This window comes from Opisthocomus hoazin, chromosome 4 (genome assembly GCF_030867145.1).
Source record: "Opisthocomus hoazin isolate bOpiHoa1 chromosome 4, bOpiHoa1.hap1, whole genome shotgun sequence".
NCBI lineage: Eukaryota > Metazoa > Chordata > Aves > Opisthocomiformes > Opisthocomidae > Opisthocomus > Opisthocomus hoazin.
Window position 1 is genome coordinate 37,630,895 of NC_134417.1, and position 17,740 is coordinate 37,648,634.

At 40.2% G+C, this 17,740-nt stretch overlaps 1 protein-coding gene across 6 annotated transcripts in view; it reads right to left on the bottom strand.

The window, feature by feature from the left end:
• Window positions 1-481: 481 nt before the first annotated feature.
• CDK13 (cyclin dependent kinase 13) overlaps window positions 482-17,740 on the bottom strand; it is a 50,796-nt gene continuing 33,537 nt past the window's right edge. The window contains exons 8-15 of one of the 6 annotated variants that reach the window (XR_012763708.1): window positions 16,594-16,695; window positions 16,397-16,474; window positions 14,135-14,251; window positions 13,045-13,176; window positions 10,322-10,527; window positions 6,803-7,357; window positions 3,856-5,683; window positions 482-2,735 (exon numbers count right to left, since the gene is read on the bottom strand). Coding sequence is in view for 3 of the 6 variants with exons in the window: in XM_075418589.1 (XP_075274704.1) it covers window positions 4,827-5,683; window positions 6,803-7,357; window positions 10,322-10,527; window positions 13,045-13,176; window positions 14,135-14,251; window positions 16,397-16,474; window positions 16,594-16,695 (2,047 nt within the window). In the remaining 3 variants the exon portion in view is untranslated. Of the gene's footprint in view, window positions 5,684-6,802; window positions 7,358-10,321; window positions 10,528-13,044; window positions 13,177-14,134; window positions 14,252-16,396; window positions 16,475-16,593; window positions 16,696-17,740 lie in introns of all 6 variants that reach the window. The other 5 variants (XR_012763707.1, XR_012763706.1, XM_075418591.1 and 2 more) reach the window with 5 other exon arrangements.

The following is a 17,740-nucleotide window of genomic DNA, read 5'->3' on the forward strand; positions in this document are numbered from 1 at the left end:
CAACACCTCGCTCTTCGGGTTTGATTCCCCATCACTTCTAGCGCGCACAACTACCTCCTTGGAAGAGACGGCCCTGGGGAACACTGACCGCACCTCTGCTCGGACAGCACCAAGAAAACCCGCCGACTTAGACACAGCCCGCCATCCTGCAAAGCTGCGGCACCAGGTGCCGGGAGCAGCGGCATGGGCTCAGCACTGCAGGGGGTTTGGCTTCCCCCGGCACGCCGCGCCAACAGCGCTCACCGGTACCTGGCGCTGCAGCTCCCGCGGCAACCCGGAGCCCCGCTCCCGCAGCAGGGACTCATACTGCCGGTCGCAGCGGCTTGCCTTTGAAAAAGTACTGGAGCAGTAAATATTTTTTTTAATAACTTGCAGAATTTGAACGCACTGAAAATGATACTCCTTTGGATACTAAAAAACCACCTCAGTTTAACCCAACGTTCTTTTGAAATGCCTATTGACAACCAAAACAATGAAAGGCTTCAAGTTTTCACATATTTTATTTACAGGCCGCACAATACATTTTATATACAAATGGCTTAAAATAACAAAGAGTAAGCAAGCTGAAGCATAACAGTTTGATTATTTTAAATTAGGTTGTCTTGAAATAACTCCTGCAATAAAGTATTCTTCACCCTGATACGCAAAAGTTAGTTCGATTTTAACCCAACCCAAGGTCATTTCATTTTCAAACACAGAATTCAAATCCGTTTTCCGGTGATTCCTTAATTTCATGACACAGTTCCGCCTACACAGAACATCCCAAAACTATCAAGTAGGGAAACAGCCAAAACTTCCCCAGGTAAAAAACAGTGTAACAGAATAGACTGGAGAAACGTTGCACATAAAACACCTGTGTGTTTTATTAACAACAAAAAGAATGCGAGAAATACATCCAAGATTTTTCTCTTTTGGAAACAGAACTCATGGTCTGAGATCTAATTCGCCCACAGACAAGAGGTATGCTATGTTACTTCAGTACTGCAGTATTTACCGCACAATTATCTGTTAAACTCATCCACCTGTAAACTTCACCAAAACTGAAACTGCCTCCTGCACCAAGCAAAAGGAGAAGAGCACTCAAAGCCATCAGAACCTACAGCACAGCACTTAACGCCTCTGCTTCTAGAAAGCACCTTACACTGCTGTGGTATGGAGACAATTAACATAGACCATGTTTTATGGAAACGTAAGAAAATATAGAAGTTTGCCATATTAAAATTATTTTTCCAAGAAATTCTATTAATATTTGAGGATACATGTTTTTTTACACCTCTTGCCTAACACTGCTCCTTCTGTTCAAGACAACAACCCCTAGCGAGCCATCATGAAAGCTGCTTCCTGTTCCTTTGGCTGATTTTAAGTATTACAATAGCCTAAGCTTTTTAAGTCATAGTCACAGCAGTCCAGTCAAACTTGCTTTCTTCCTCTTGGTGTGGCTAAAGACCACTTTATATAAATAATGAAGTACTTGCTACTTGCTAGTCCATGATTACAGTATTTTGCTATGTTTATTTAGAAATACAAACACACACCACTTACTTTTCGATGTAGTGTCCAGGTCTCTGTAGCACACTTTGGAATTGCAGCACAGAAAATCAAAACCCAAAGGAACGGGGGGAGGAAAGTAACAAAAGCCACGGCTCCACAGAAAAATAACGCTGTTTTCAGAATGTCTACTGCTGCGTCAAAAATGCAAGAGCCACAGGATGTAAAATGCCAAACTAGTACAGACTCACTCTGCCGAGCGGAATTTGTTCAAAAGGGTAAAATTCTGAACTGACATAAGCACCTCGTCACGTGATTTAATTTTGATAGATAATACACACGCCTGGTATAAACGAACGTGGACCTACGGTCCTTAGACCCAGCTGTTTCCCTGGCTGCTACCCCACCCAGACGCAGCTCTGGGGCCAGGGGAGCATGGCTGCAGGGAGAAATCCTCCTGCCAGGCACCCCACGGGCTGCCCTACAGAGGGAGGGCGGGAGGGCAGAGCTCCACACCCACACGCCGCCTGTGCCGAGCCTCTGCCTGCCCCAGAGGAAAGGCTGCCAGCGAACGAGCCAAGGAGAACCCCGCAGTTGCAGAGCAGAGAAGGTAATCTCTGCGGAGTTATCAGATATGGAAATCGGTTCGCTTTCCCTCCACATTATCCCAACACTGTTGTCCCAGGCAAACCTAGTGTTCACAGTCACGCTTAAACTGAATTTGGGGAAAAGTCACTGTGCAGTACACATCTGCTACAGCGTGCTGCAGTTTTGGTTCCAATTCATCTGGAAGTCAACTGTCCATTGCAGCTCCTTCTCTCTCCTCACAGTCAGGACTACTTGTGCTGGGGTTTTTTTGTTTTGTTTTTGTTTTTTCATGGCCAAAGACTGATATCCATTTCAGCGGAACGATGCAACATCAGAGTACCACCAGCCCGTAAGGAAACTGCACTGTTGTTTACACGTGCGGAGGGGACTGACTTCTCCACATTAAATGAGGTGAACTAAATGACTTGGAAAATTTAACCTCCAAATGGGAAGCAGTAGGAGACAACACACCTTCCTGGCATTTCTGTATTGGAAGTCAAATCATTTAGTCCTCTGAGAACTACCTTCCATTCGAACTTACCTGCTTTTCTAGCCAACTATCACCTGTAGTTACATTCGAAGCGCAGGGCAGTAACACCAGACTGCACAGTTTTAGTGAAAGCAATTGCCTAAGAGCTTCAAATGTCTTTTGCTGGATTCTGAAAAAAAAAAAATCAATCTGTGTGTATCATGGTGGGATTGTTTTTTTAAGGTTAGTTAGTAAACAAAAAGCCTTAGCTGACACTGTCCGCATCTAAATGACGCTAACAATTTTTACCTTTAAAATTTTACTGGCAGAAAAATGCTATTGGGGTGTCCTTACTCAAGGAAAACTACCCAATGCGCCGCCATTCACACATGAAGCTTTTGGTTTTCTTAAGCACAGGCTATTCAGATCGTAAGTATTTCTTTCTGACCGGGCCGCTTTTATTTTCAGATCGCAGGATTTTCTACTGTGTCTAGTGAAGGCACCTGCCAGACTTACAGGGACATCGTAAGCAGCATGACTCTCTCTCCATTTCTCATTTGCCAGATCCTCAAACGCTACGTAGTTAGCAAAGTGAGTTTCTCCGCGCTCTACAGTGTGGTAGTTAGCCATACACGAACCAGGATTTTCAACTAAAACAAAACAAAACACCAACAACTTTGGCTTCTATTCTGAAAATCCAAAAAGTCACTGACAAGACTACATTCGTGATAGTGTAAGTAGAAATTTTACTTTTTAAAAAGTAATAATTAAACACTCAGTTACATAAGGTACCGATTTGTCAACTGGATAATCAGTTGGAAAACTGTTTCCAATATGGGCTTTAAAACATTCTTTTACGTACATGCAAAATATAACCATACCTCCTCTCTGCAGGAGAGAGACCGCTTGTTGTCAAAGGAAAAAAAAAAAAAAACCATGCTGGAAGTTGTAATTAATATGAGGAGTGGCTCCTGGTAAGAGTTTTAACTACAGTAATTTTATCAGTTGTTCAGAGACTCGATTTCAATATTAGAGTGTTCTGTGGAATAGCAGATACAAAAATTAATTAATTGGCACAATCACAAGTGCACAGAGAATTAGAACTAGTGTCGAATGTTTTGCTGTTGCTTTAAATACTGGTCAATTTTCCTTTGGTTATTTCCTATAATGCAGTATTTGTGGTAAAAAGACAGTGTCAGCTTTTCACACAAAGTAATTACTGCTGTTGACATTTAAGAGAAAAACTATTTCATCACTTGGTAAGGACATATAAAGTATAGTTTATTTGGCAGAGGAACTAAAACACTTACTACAACTCCAAGAGGGAGCTGACGAAAAACTACACTCTTCATTCTTCTCACTTTCAGCATTTCTCACGAAGTTCAGTTTGGAAATTATGATTTCATCAAGATAACATTAGGTCTCTAAATAACTGGCCCACCTGAAGTAAACAGCACAAGGTTATGACCTATTTGAATTGCCTATTATTATCTGAATTTTCATGTTAACTACCTAGGTTTAGGTATTATTTTCACATCAATCTATAAAGTACTTCCAAATTTTTGCAGACCTTAAGCTTACATGTTAAGGCACTTACCATTCAAGTAAAACAGTTTTTATATAAACAAGCCTGGGAGATGGAGAGAACATTTTACCAGAACATCCATTCTTTTTTTTTTTCTTGAGAGAAAAAAAAAAAAATAACATTGACCAAATATTTATAAAATTTTGCATCAAGAGAAAGGTTGTGTTTTATTATCTGAAATGAGCACAAAGTACACCTTCCACAATAACACTGAAAGCAGTGCAAAGACTGACAGTGACCTTTGACTAAAGGTAGTTCTGTAAAAAGAAAAATACCAAATAAATCAGTGCCCTGCTTTGATTGTTGTAAAATTTTTTTTACATAAAAGTTGGTCCAAACTTACAAAAAAAGCACAAGTGTGCATAGTTCAGAAGATCTGAAAGAGTGCCATAAAAAGCTGATGTCCCTAAATTTAGCATCCACTTAAAACTGCCAAAATACAAAATAAAATTCAGAACTAGAGTTTGTGAACATGTACAATCAATTTATCTAGTCTCCAGACACCATGAGTTTTAAGCATTTTTAATTTTTCCTACTGTATGCAAGACCCTTTTCCACATAAAAATAAAGCTGTTGAATTAACATTATTCAAGTCTGTTGAACTGCTGCTTTAAACTGCAGCTGGGGGCGGGGGGGGGGGGGGGGGGGGAGAAGTTTTTCCAGATAAAAATGATGTGCCTGAGGAAAAACAGATACTCAAAATGGTAATCCTCTGCCTCGCCCTCTCACTGCAGATGTGCTAATGTGTCCCCTGTATCCTTGGGAATAGCTGGGTCCTTGGGCAGGAGAAGTCCAAGTCTGTCCATGCATGTGGCCGATGCCACTGGGATTTTCCTGTAAGTTACTTCCGTAGCTATAGCTGTGCATCTTTGTTGGCAAAGAGTGCGTACTCTCTGGCCCTGTGGAAGTGTCACCGCTGCTCCCCAGAACCGGGATCGGGCCGTGGCTGTATTCAAACCTATGGTCTTTATCTCCACTAAATAGCATGGGGCCAGTGTTGAGGTAAATGTCTCCGTAACCAGTTACTGAGCTGGGAAAGGATTCCGAAAAGGCCGACGGAGGAGGGGCACCACCAGAGTGAGATGAAGCAGTACTGTAGTTATCCAAAGACTGAATATCCGAGTTTCCAAGGAAGCTCCTCCTTTCTAATGCTCCTGACGATCCGCTTCCTATTCCATCGCTACTGCCATAATGGGCAGACGAGAAGGAAGATGATCCAAAGTTATCCTTGTAGTCTGGGCCTGTTACATAGGAGTCTCTAGCTTGATAATCCACGCTCGTTTGTACCGGCTCCTCCGTTGTCGCCTGAGCTTGATGCTGAGCAAGCAGCTGCAGAAGAGCTGCTTTCACTCCTGCATGAGGATCTGTTCCTGAAGAGTTAGTTATAGGCAAATGCTGGTTCTCTGTCCGATAATCAAGGTCTTCATCAGTGAGAGGCGGAGGCTCCGGTGGCTCTGGGGGACGCTGGTCTGGAGGCAAGATCCGAGGGCGTTCTTGTTCGGGTGTTCGGTTTAGAAGCCTCATCTCGGACTGCCTAACCAAATCCTCTTGACCTAAGCAGATGGAAAAGAAAAGCTTTGAAATAAAAATATACAATAACAATACCAGAAAGGAAAGGACTTTTTCCTGGAACAATACAGAGGTTTATTACTTCAACTCTCACCAACTCATGAGTTAGATTTATTGCTACTTGGACAGATTATTTTGGAGAAGGAAGGCAACAGCTCATTTGCCTCAGGAGGGTGATGTAGGTTTCTCCTCAAAGTAAGACTACTAGGCAAGCAGTTAAAGAAAAATGGTACAAGTTCCTTTAAAAAAAACAAAACCAACAAACCAGGAAAACCCCCAAGAAAAATCAATAAAACACTTGCAAATTCAAAGAGGGATCAAAAAAGATTTTCAAACAGGGACTATTCTTGGGGGACAAAGGCCACCCTATCAAGGAACAGCAAGAGTTTAGGTTAAAAAAAAATATGAACAAAAAAACACTACCCAAAAAACAAAAAAATCTCAAAAAACACCCCCTCAAACCACCTCAGAGTATTTCTTTCAACAGCTGCAAACACCACAGAGCAATACATAAACCACCGTATAATAAAACTGAAATAGCAATCCAGAAAGATCAACAACAGGACTTTAAACTTTGAGAAGACTAAGGACACCACTACTACACCCCAATGGAAACCTTCAACCATGTGTGTCAGTGACAGTTGTGGGTAAGCACTCACGGAATTTGACACTAAGAAATTGTTCTAGTCAGTATTAAAAATGAAAATAAAATACCCTCTCTCCAGAATAGGCTTTACCCAAACACGCAGTCAAAACTGGCAAATTCCATCTATGAATTTGCTGAAAACGACTGTCTTCACCACCACAAACGGCACCGAGAAAACCCCAAACCCCCAGAATAACGATCAATGTAACTGCCTCATCAGAAATACTACCAGCACTTGTGTACCTCTTAGAGAGGGCATCATCTTTGGCTCTGTCTGCATGCCACCTGTTACAGCAAGACACAAATTCTACGATCCAGACGTAAAACGTAACAAAATCAATTTAATCATCTCTCCTGTACTCACACGGACTCGTTAGTGTGTTAACTCTTTATCCCCAAACTACTATGCCTCCACTGCTCAGGGTATCTGTCCGTTAGCAACAAAGCCCCTCAGTACCTGCAGAAGTATATAACGACTTGATCAGGTGTGGGTAGCCGGGTGCTGGAGACTCCACGTCGTCCCTGCTGACAGACACAGGAGTAGTAGGCTCTGGAGGCTGCCTGAGTTGTAATGACATTTCATTTCCTGATCCGTTTTCCTTGTCCTCCAACACAAAATCTTTTTGTTTTATTTGCTGAGCCTTTATTAACTGAGACAACAGAACAGCAAATGCACTCTGTACAGCTGCCTGGGCAGCATCAGTCTCAACCTTAGGCTGACTCAGCTGAGCAGACGGTACAGGAGGCTGCGTGACAGTCGGCTGTTTTAGAAGCTCCTGTTCCGGCGGTGGTGGCGGAGGCGGCTGCTGCTGCTGTTCTGACTGTTTTTCACCTGCTGACAAAATTCCAGCAGGAAGATTTATTTTATTTAGTTGCTGCTGAGTCTCCGGGTTTACCTTAATATTCAACACTTGGGCAAACTGTGCCAAACTAACACTTGTTTTAGACTGTAGCAGGTTTAGCAGGATTGCCACTTCATTCTGGTTTAACTGCTGTCCAGTGCTTGTTTTTGCTAAAGACAAAAAAGGTGGTTTTAAGTATTTAGAACTGGCATATTTCAGAAACTCAAAAGTAAGATTAATCTAGCACGAGTGACACAACCGACAAAGCATGGGTTTCAACAACATAGAATGGAATGCTTTTACATATTAACTGCCTTTGGGGGAGTATCTAGAGGAAATGGAATAGCAGGATCCAATCTAAAGAAAGTGACTTCCAAGGGGTGCACAGACACACTTGGACAGATGAGAAACATCAATTTGGAGCTCAATTTTCCACAACACAACTAAGCTGGGGCTTAAGGCCACCTGCTTTAGGCAGCTGTAAGATTTCAAATCCCTGCAAAATTTCCCATCTTTGACATATGACGTCCCTCTGTTCAGAACTGGCCATCTGCAAAACGCATTTCCAGTCATATTCTGGCCCGTTCCAATTCAGCATCTGGATTCTAACACCTGCTCAAGTGACCAGCCTCTAGGTGACCCAGAAGCTGACGGTATAAATGCAAAAGCAAGTGCTGAGATTGAAGGACAAGAAGTCAATCACTGAGTAGCAGGAAAATGCAGGGTTGTGGTGATATACAATTTCTTCAATGAAATGGAGTTTGCCACAAATTAAGAGGAGACTACGATGCAGTGGAATATGAATAAGGAAGTCAGAATGCCAAAGTAATTTCTTAGTTTCAAACGCCTATTGCGGTAGTTTATTTTGAAAGGAGAAGTGAAGCAGCGTGGATTTCAACATGCCCTATGAGCAGACGACTTATATAAGAAAGTAGTTAAAAATTAAAAAATTATTGTGTGTGACTGTGCTGGCAGAGCCCCAAATTTTTTAACCCAGATCAACGCAAAGACATTCTGTCCTCTTCTATCCCTGCCATTCTGCTAACTCACCAATATATTAATTCACAGCAGATTCAAAGCCATGCCTGAAAAGATGGTCACGCACACAAAAAAATTATTAAGTATTTGACTTGCAAGACTAAGAGCAGCACAGCTGGAAAGTGCTGCAAAACCCCCTACCCACGACCCTACTTGTGGATGTGCACCAGGATACAAGCACTTGGAACCTACTCAGGCAGGATCCAGGGACTTCAACTATTTGATATATTTGGATAAATATAAAAATAAAGCCACCTTCTATTTGGCAATACAGAAAAACCCCATCATTTCTAATGCCTTGTACTGCTGGCTCTCACTCAGATGTCACGCTTCACAGCTGATTTTGTAACATCTGAAGATCGTATGCTCAACATCCAAACTTCTCTTGGACTCTCAGTGAAAATTCAGCAGAAAAATGCCAAACAGGGAAATTAATCTACTTATTCCATACTCTCCAGTTAGTTTCAAGTCCATTCTAAGAGCAAACTGTATTCTGGGAAATCTGGCAGTTTCTACCGGAACAGAATTACTGAGCTCTCCACAGCTCCTGTTGAATTATAAGATGCAATAACCAGGGGTCTCATTCGTGAATCACAACATTAGCACCTGATCCAAGATGTTTTTAACCTCTTCTTTTCGGGTGCTCAGAAACGAATGCAATAGTTTTGTTTAAAGCATGCATTTATACATGGGAGTTCTTTAGCGTGCCTTATCGATGATATTATCTAAGGTGCATTACGGCTTCCAGAAGTGTTTTGCTTAATACGGAAAACACCTCTATGCTGAATTGTCTAAGCTCCACTGAAAATTAAATTGTCTTCTTTAATACCTAGAAATATTTTTGTATGTACATGTTGGGAAACAGTAATGTAGGTCTGAATGATTCCTTCTCTATTTGTTCAGTTTATTTTGCATGGTTAGTGTTAATGACTAATAAATATAATAATCTTTCATCAGGCTACCTGTTATAAAAGCACAAAGAAAATAACTACTATCCTTTGGATTCTTTAAAATTCTGCACAGTTTTCATTTGCAGGGGAAAAAATATTAAGGGCTACAGAAAGTCATGCTCGAAAATGCTGCCAAAACTTTAGCCTAAACATATGGAGTGGCAGAAGCTCAAAGCTGGCTTACACTGAGAAACAGGATGAACAGGAGCAAGAGGCAATAAATTGCAATAAAATATGATCAAAAGAACTATTTTCTATATGTGTTTGCACAGAGTTTTTGGAGCTCTGCTCTATTGTTGAATGAAGAGTTGATTCAAGATGGTCAGTATTAGAGAACTTTCAGGCCCTGTGAATGCATTTGCTGTTTTTCTTCTGCTGAACTCCTGTATCAGTGCCATACAATTTATGGTCACTTTGCACAATCAAAAATGGTCTAAATTAAACCTATCAGGTATCCATCTGGTATTATTACTCTATACATTTCTACATATTATGAGGAAACTAACACAGAACTGCTGAGTATCTCAAATGGTGTCCACATAGGAAACCATTACTTTACTCTTTCTATTGTACTCATAAAATTGCTCTCCAAGCAAGAGACATCGGTTAAGTTTCAGAATTAATGGCTGAGCAATCTACAGAGGTAGCTACTTCTTGTTATACCAGGTTTCGGGGGTTTTTTTGGTGTTTAATTTTTTACAACTTGGTTCAGCCCCAACAACTTGGAAAGCTGAAGACTAACATAATATACAGAGGGAATCTGTTTCATTTGAAATGAGGACTGTTCTAAAATCTGCCTTCTGATTAGTTTATCAATACCAATAAAGCTCCTTTAATCTATGGAGATTGTGAGGCACTTTGAGCAGCAGCTGGCTTGTGGCATTACAAAAGAATTATAGATGAGCCTAATCCCCTCAAAATACAGAACAAGGTAGTTGCTCTGAGCAGACTGAAAAATTAAGTAAAATTTAAAAGGAACACCTGGTTTCCAAAAGCAAATGCAAATCTTTTGCAACAAAGATTTAACTTACAATACTGTTCCTCCCTCAAGAATCCAGGAGACGTCAGTACTCTGAAAATAACTAATATTTCTAGAGGTGCAATCCAAGTAGAAGGTTAATTATAAGAACTGAAAATATTACTGACCAAGTGCTACACTAGAGTTGCCCTGAGTTTTGAGTTGGGAAGAAGTTTGCATGCCTTGTGGGGTGTTGGTTCTGCTCTCATCCATGCCTAGAGACAGGTCCTTCCTAGGGACTTTAGTTGCTGTTGAGTCATCAGTCATGCCCATCTGCTTCTGTCTTCTGCGTTTCTTACTCCACAGCTCATGGCAATCCTGCCACAAAGGAAGGCTGCAAAGAACGGTTAGAGATGATCAGTTTTATACCAGAATTTATTTTTTTTTAATTTTTTTTTTACCTAAGTTGGTAAAATAAATGCTCAAATTATACATAGTGTAATTTTTGAAAGATGAACCTCTTGGAACTCGGAAATACAACAGAAAACCCAAAGCCACCAAAATCACAAATCTGCTTTTTCTGCCTGAAATCTCTTCACTGATTGCCTACTTCAGAAGCATAGTCCCTCTGACAGAAAAGGGGAACATGCATCTTAAAATGAGAATCGATGTTACTTTTAAACAGAATTTGCAGAGTAACACAAAACAGTTATCATTATGACAGTGTTTTTTTTCAGGGTCTGAGTGACTAATTCCTTTTGTCAGCTTGTAAAAGTACTACTGCCTCATGAGTTCAAATATTTGTCCACAGTAACAGACATGGCTATGTAGTGGAAGAAAAACGTTGCAGGAATAAACCAGCACTTCACACTATTAAAGTTAGGATACTAGGAAGAACAAGGGATATCCCAGTCCTTTCAGACATATAAAAACAGAGGGAAAAGTCTCCTAAGGAAGTCTTCTGCCACCCACCAGTTTTGTCCCTCCATTACTGTTCCCTGCAGGCATCCCAATTCTGATTTCCTGAGGAACACAGAGACCCATCCCACAGATAATGGAAATAGGCTGTAAAAATAGGGCCTTCTGCTTTCCTATCGCATATTCATAACTGTCTGAGAAGTTCCCTCACTCAGGAACATGGAAAAATTAGGTGACAGATGACAAGAGCCACTGGAAGGGCCATTATGACAACTGCTTCCTTTATTCTCTCCCTCTGCATACCAGGTCAAAGACCTGCCAAGTATTTAGTCAAAAAACAACTGGAAGCGAGAAAGAACTCATTGTGAGACGTATCCTACAGTCCTTGCAACCAGCACTGTCACTTTCTTTGAACGAGCAGCTGTTTATTCCCAAAGCAGAACTTCAGCCTTTCAAGGGAACAGTCAACACTTTCCTGTGCACACTGTCAGAAGTGAGTGTGGTTCCTTTTAACTTTTCAAACGACACCAACAACTAGTTTGTTTTGAATTTCCATATATCAGCTTCTAGAATGGATGCATTACCAAGCTCCTGAAAAAAAAACCCCTCAAGTTTCCTCTCATTCACTTACTTCAAAATACATAAGCAACGTGCTTCACAAGTGGTTCTAAGATTTCAGTGAATAGCCCAAGATTGCTGATTACTGATATTCAGACAGTGATATATATCGTCATATTCAGGCAATGAAACCTCTTAGCCTCATGTATTGGGAGCATTGGTAACAACTGAGTGTATGTAGCAGGCAAGTCTCAGAAGTTTTTAAAATAAAATTCTTAGATAAAACTCAACATTTTTCCCAGTTGGTATCTAATTAAAAAGAAGTCAGTACAGGCTGCTTTGAAGGTACAATTTATTCAAACAACATTAAATGTTCTTTGTTCCAATAGCTATCTTGAGGGAAGAATGAAACCTGCAGATTCTGTAATACCTTTTCATTGTTTTCCTCAGGGCCTGTTCCAATACGATTTGTACTGATTAAAATGACATTAAGTCACTGCAAAAACCCTACTGGACATTGCAATATACTTCTGTCGGGGCGAAGTTCTACCCCGAGGGTTGCTGTCCTGGAGAGACGGCGGAAGAATGCAGCCGACTCAATGTGAGTGATAAGCAAGCTTCGTTTATTACAGTTTGGTTACACAATTTATAGAGTGATTAATTAGCTACTACATATTGCAAAGTTAGAGCTCATTATTGGCTAGCCAGCTAAATGTCAACTCCGCCCATACTCCCTCATTCTTCTCCAGCTGCAACCTGTTTTTCACATTCTTGCTAACCGCAGAATTGATTTGTTAAATTCCTTGTTCTGTCAAGGACACCGTGTGCTAAGCTTAAAATGGATTTTCTACAACAAGCAATTCGGTCGAGCCTTGCCATCCCCCCACATACTTCCTCTCAGGGAAACCAACAGGAAAAACCCTGCACTAAGTATTTCACTTCTGCCTGTAAAACCAAGAATCTCATCTGCACAGGAAACAATTTACGGTATTTCCCTTTAACTCTCAGGTGCCTTTGCAGAATTCTGTACCCAGTGTCATTCCACCAATAAAGAAGGTAATTCAGATTCATGGAGGACCTCAAAACCCTTTTGGAAAAAGTAGACACTGATAAACAGAGATAAAAGGGAAATGATGTTTTTTTTTTCAACATTAGAAAAATTCATATAAGAGTATTTTTTTTACAGTTACTAGCTCAGTAACTAGTTCTAGGAATAACAAACAAAACAGTTTTCAGATCCTCACAACTGCTATCATGGTGTAAGAGTCACCCAGCTGCACAACCATTTTAGTGCAGAATCACCATTAAACAACTGTACGTATCAACATTTTTGTTCTGCTACCATCTACTTTAACTGAAACACAATGAGCTTGGTGAAATCAGTGCATGTTCCCATTTCACAGAGGTAAGGAGCATTACCAAAGAAATTACTTACTCTGGAGGAGGCATTTTAGATGGTTCCACATCTCGCAGAAACTCACACTGAAGAGCTTGTTCAGCTGTGCAGCGCTTGCTTGGATCCAGAGCAAGCATATAATCAAATAAATCTAATGCAGCTGGTGGGATGCTACAAAAGAGCAAAACGGAGAAAAGCATCACATTTTTATTTTGAATCACATTTCCATGAAAATTTTTATTAAACACATCCATTCCAAATAACTGATCATCAAGCCCTCGGATAACTTACACCCTAACAAAACCCACTAACAACTCGAGCTTGGTAGTAAGAGGCAGAGATAAACTGCATCTTTTATTACCTGTGCAAGCTTATAACCCAAGCTTTCTTTGCTTTGTGTGGTTTAACTGCTTGAAACATTGTTCTTACAAAAAAAAAAAAAAAAACACCCCACCTTCTTAATCCAAGACTATATTATTACTTTACACTTTGGGATTTACCACCTGGAGAGTTGCAGTTTTGATTGGTCCATGGACAATAATTCCTTTGCTTTAAAGATATGTCTCATTAGTAAGAACAGGACGATGCTACGTTTCTCCTGCAACCTGCAGTAACTGAAGGAGGGGAACAAACCCTTTAAAATAAGCTTACAGCTGTTTTCCATAAGTTTCACGTGTGATATTTGCACAAAACTAGTCCAATGGTAGTACTTTAAAATACATGGTTCAGGTAACTCCTCTGTGTTGAATGAATTTATGACCCAAAAGACTAATGTAAACGAGACTACACACTTAGCTGTAGCCAGTTGTCCTAATAAAAAACAATTAAGTGCTCTGAGCTGTTTTTTGGACAAGGACAACAAGCAGGTGTACCAATCATGGAAAACAAATGTTTCCTTAGGTGAAAGCTGACAGGTGGCTGAAATTTTAGGGCCTTCTTCCCTCTTCTTCAAGCTCCTATTAAAGAAGGGTTAATACAAACTCTGTGGCTATAACAGGAAGGATAAGAACCTAAAGTCCTTTTACTTTACACTTAATCTATGTTCATTCTCAGAAAACAGTGAAGTTCATAAAGTCTCCAGGAAAACTTAATGCTACTACAGTTGAGTAAACTAATTCTTCATCCTTACAAAGCAAACTCTTCTCTCAATTTTCGACGATACTGCTTCTTTGGTTTCATTGTGTTGAAATACGCTAATTTTATAACATCAGGCCACACTGCTGGACAAGGACTCCCGCAAATTCGGCTGTACCAAAAAGAAGGGAAAAAAAGTGTATGAGATCCCAAACCACAAGTGAGCACAACTGTCATTTTATTCTTGCATGCACAGTGAATACAAAAATAATTTTTAATTTTAATGTTCAGGTTTTTTTAGGTTAAATTTCTCTACTGTCCAATGCCCAACAACATTAAGTAATGGTGAATTGTCTACGAAGGTCATCGCCCTGCAAAGACTAAACTTACTTTACAAAGTCCTCTGTTTCTGCCTCACCCTACCCCATGCACCCCCCACACAAGCGTTTTGAAAAACAACCAGCAATGTCTGGACAGTACTCCAGGCATCTGACTTTGAGAACTGGACAGCACAGGTTTAGAGTGCTAATTAACTTTTATTTCCTTAGCCAGCGAAGAAAGATACACCAAATGGCTGAAAAACACTTTTCACTGAGAATTTTGTTGACACGGAAGGCATTGGGGGGGGGGGGGGGGGGAAATCTCAGTAAGGCCTAAGGGCAGAAGCAAGACCCGACCACTAGAAAACCTGTACATTTTTAACTCAAGTTTTATGCCTCAACCCTCACCTGTCTCCGCAAGTGGAGTTGCCCATGGTCTTATTCCTCCCTCCCCATCCCCACCCATTTTGTCCAACCGAGGCTGGCTAAGCACAGGCTGACCAACATCCCACTTCTGAGCAGAAGAACTGAAGAGGCATTTTACTGTACTCGCAAGGTTTCAAACTCTGATCCAGGCAGTCATAAAAGAACATTTTGGGAATACATTTCCCTAGTTCACCCCTCCCATTTATTAGATTTAAATGGTTAGTGTAAGAGACCTAATGATCCATTAGTTATGCCTCGTATGCTATGCAAACCAATCTGACTTTACGCTGGTTGGGATATGTAACTTTCAGGAGGGAAAAGAAAAATAATAAATCTATCTTGTCCTGTCAGAATTTACTTCAGCTCTATCTTTGAACATTAAGTTAAAAAGGATAAATGTAGAATTGTTGACTGTAATATGATGGTGGCAGAGATGTTGATAAAATCGATGTGTTACATTTAAACAGCCAAGAATGCATAGCACCAGTGAAGAGGAAAAAGGAGGTACAAACAGGTGCTTCCAGCAGGAAAAGGACGTTGCAAAATTTTAGTTTGCCGTACCAGAGGTACAACACAGAGAGAAAAAACTTAAATAACCGCACTGTGACATGCTTCAATGCCATCTAGTGCTCAAAAGCAAAAATCTCCCAACTCACGAGTTTAGTTCTCCTTACACTGAGAATGACCACTGATATGTTTCACACCTCCTAAAAACTTCATTTATCCAGGCCAGCTAATAACACGTTGCACAGAAACACGCTACTGTTTAGTCTGTTTTGAAAAAATCTCAATATATAGCTTCGTAGTATTTTTTATTAATTTAAATTTTAAAATAATGTTGACTACTGTTCAGGTTCTGTAAGTTCTATAAGACTCACCCTCTTTTCCCCTTGTTTCTAGGAAGAGGAACTCTCCTCACTTACGAGGTCATTAATGATATCAGAATCAAGAGTAAATTTTGCTTGCTGAATAAAGGAAAAAAAAAAGATGCTCTGGTTCCACTGAGTTATATACATATCATTCTACGATTTATTGAGTTAAGGAAAGAAACAGAATTTTTACCTCCATGAAGTGTGTGGCAGTTTGTAAGGGAAGAGAAATATTCCCACAAAAAATAATAAAGCTCGGGTGTGTAGGTGGAAGGCCTGAAACAAGAATTCAAGGCCAATAGCATGCCAAGCACCTACTCCTTCCAAATCCCACTTGTCATTATCGTCAGTTTTTGCTTTGATTTGCTGCAAGGAAGTTGTAACATCATCTTAAAAAATAATGGGCATTTTGTCTACTCTCTCTTTACAACTTCCGGAATAGGCAACTCCAGCTGCTCTATGAAAAACCCTCTCACTATTCAGCTGTACATTGCTAGGACCACAGCATACTCACAAAAATTCCTTCTCTGTGTCCAACAACAAGTCACTCACTTCACATGTCCCTCAAAACCACTAACATCTCACTCAGGGTGATAACTAAGCACCTGTAAATGTTTGCAGTGCGTTATCTCCAATTTTAACACTAACAAAAGAAACCTGAGAGTTTGAGGCACCTACTATGTGGTAGTGTTTGCAAGTTACCTTATAAGTTCCAGTTGAGCAAGTTCTTGATTTGCTTGAAATATTGGCTTTTTTGTAAAAAGTTCACCCAGGATGCAGCTGTAAAACAGTTTTGCACAACTCCATCATTATGGCTTTCCATACAGATTGATAGAAACACTTAAGATTTTTTTTTGGCTTCTGTTTATGCTTGCTACGCTTCAGTACCAAACTCTTACCCACAGCTCCAGACATCAATAGCTGGCGTGTATCTTTCTTCTCCAAGCAGAAGTTCAGGAGGCCGATACCATAAGGTAATAACTTTGTTGGTATATGGTCGGCTGTTGGGGGGAGGAAAAAGAGAGGACTATCATTTTACTACGATCTCATTCCTGAAAAACTGGTATTTTGAGGACTTTACTTCTGTGGTGCTGTTTAAGCACAGTACAACCTTCAACTCCCTCTTCCTAATTTTAGTCCTGCAAAGCTGCAACTGCACAAAACCAAAAGCAACTGTCTGATCAAGGCTATCAAAGGACAGATTGAAGATATAAATACTAATCACATAGCCATCTTGATGTTCTGTGAATCCCATATCTCAGTTACTATTCAGATAGCAATAATGTATATTTATTATGTTGCTAGTTATTTCAGGAGAAGGACTTGCTTAGATAAAACCAGCAATTTCTGGGCAACTATTGATTATCAGAATACTGAATATAGGACCTCTAAAAGCATTTTGAAAAGAAGAAAAAAAAGTCACTTTCCCCTCTGTAAGCAGAGGCAGAAGAGACAAAGCCTTCTTCTTGCACTGCGTCCTTCAACAATTTTGATTCCAAAGCCTGGAAAGCTTACAACATCATCCTATATTTTACAACATCTTTAATTCTCTACAGCTTTAACCAGAAGTTTTGGTCACTGGAAATAATCCTTTCTATCCTCACACTAAGGCAAGGATTTCCACTATCTTAGACACACATTTTTTGTGGACAGGCTGAGATACAGCATCAGCGGTTCAGAATTGAACGCAGAAAACATATGTTAGGTTTCGGTCTTGTTTCAATCAGAGCGTCTTAAAAGTGATCCCAAAATTCTTTCAGTTTTAATAATTCACTCTTACCAACACTAGGTAGCTCCAAACAGAAAGCACAGTAACGTTAAGTGCGGAGTTTGAACAACCATAGTACAAAGTCTAACCAGCTCTTATAACATACTCAGTGGTACAGGTATCACTTCTGCAAAATCACCCAAGTCTTTTTTTCATTAAGAAAATCCCCAATTCATTTTTAAAATGTACTATGTTTTTGAAACAATCCCATCATTTATCACATTTATCCCTGAAGCAAGCATTCCTCTATAAAATGTTTACATGGTATGGACTTTTTC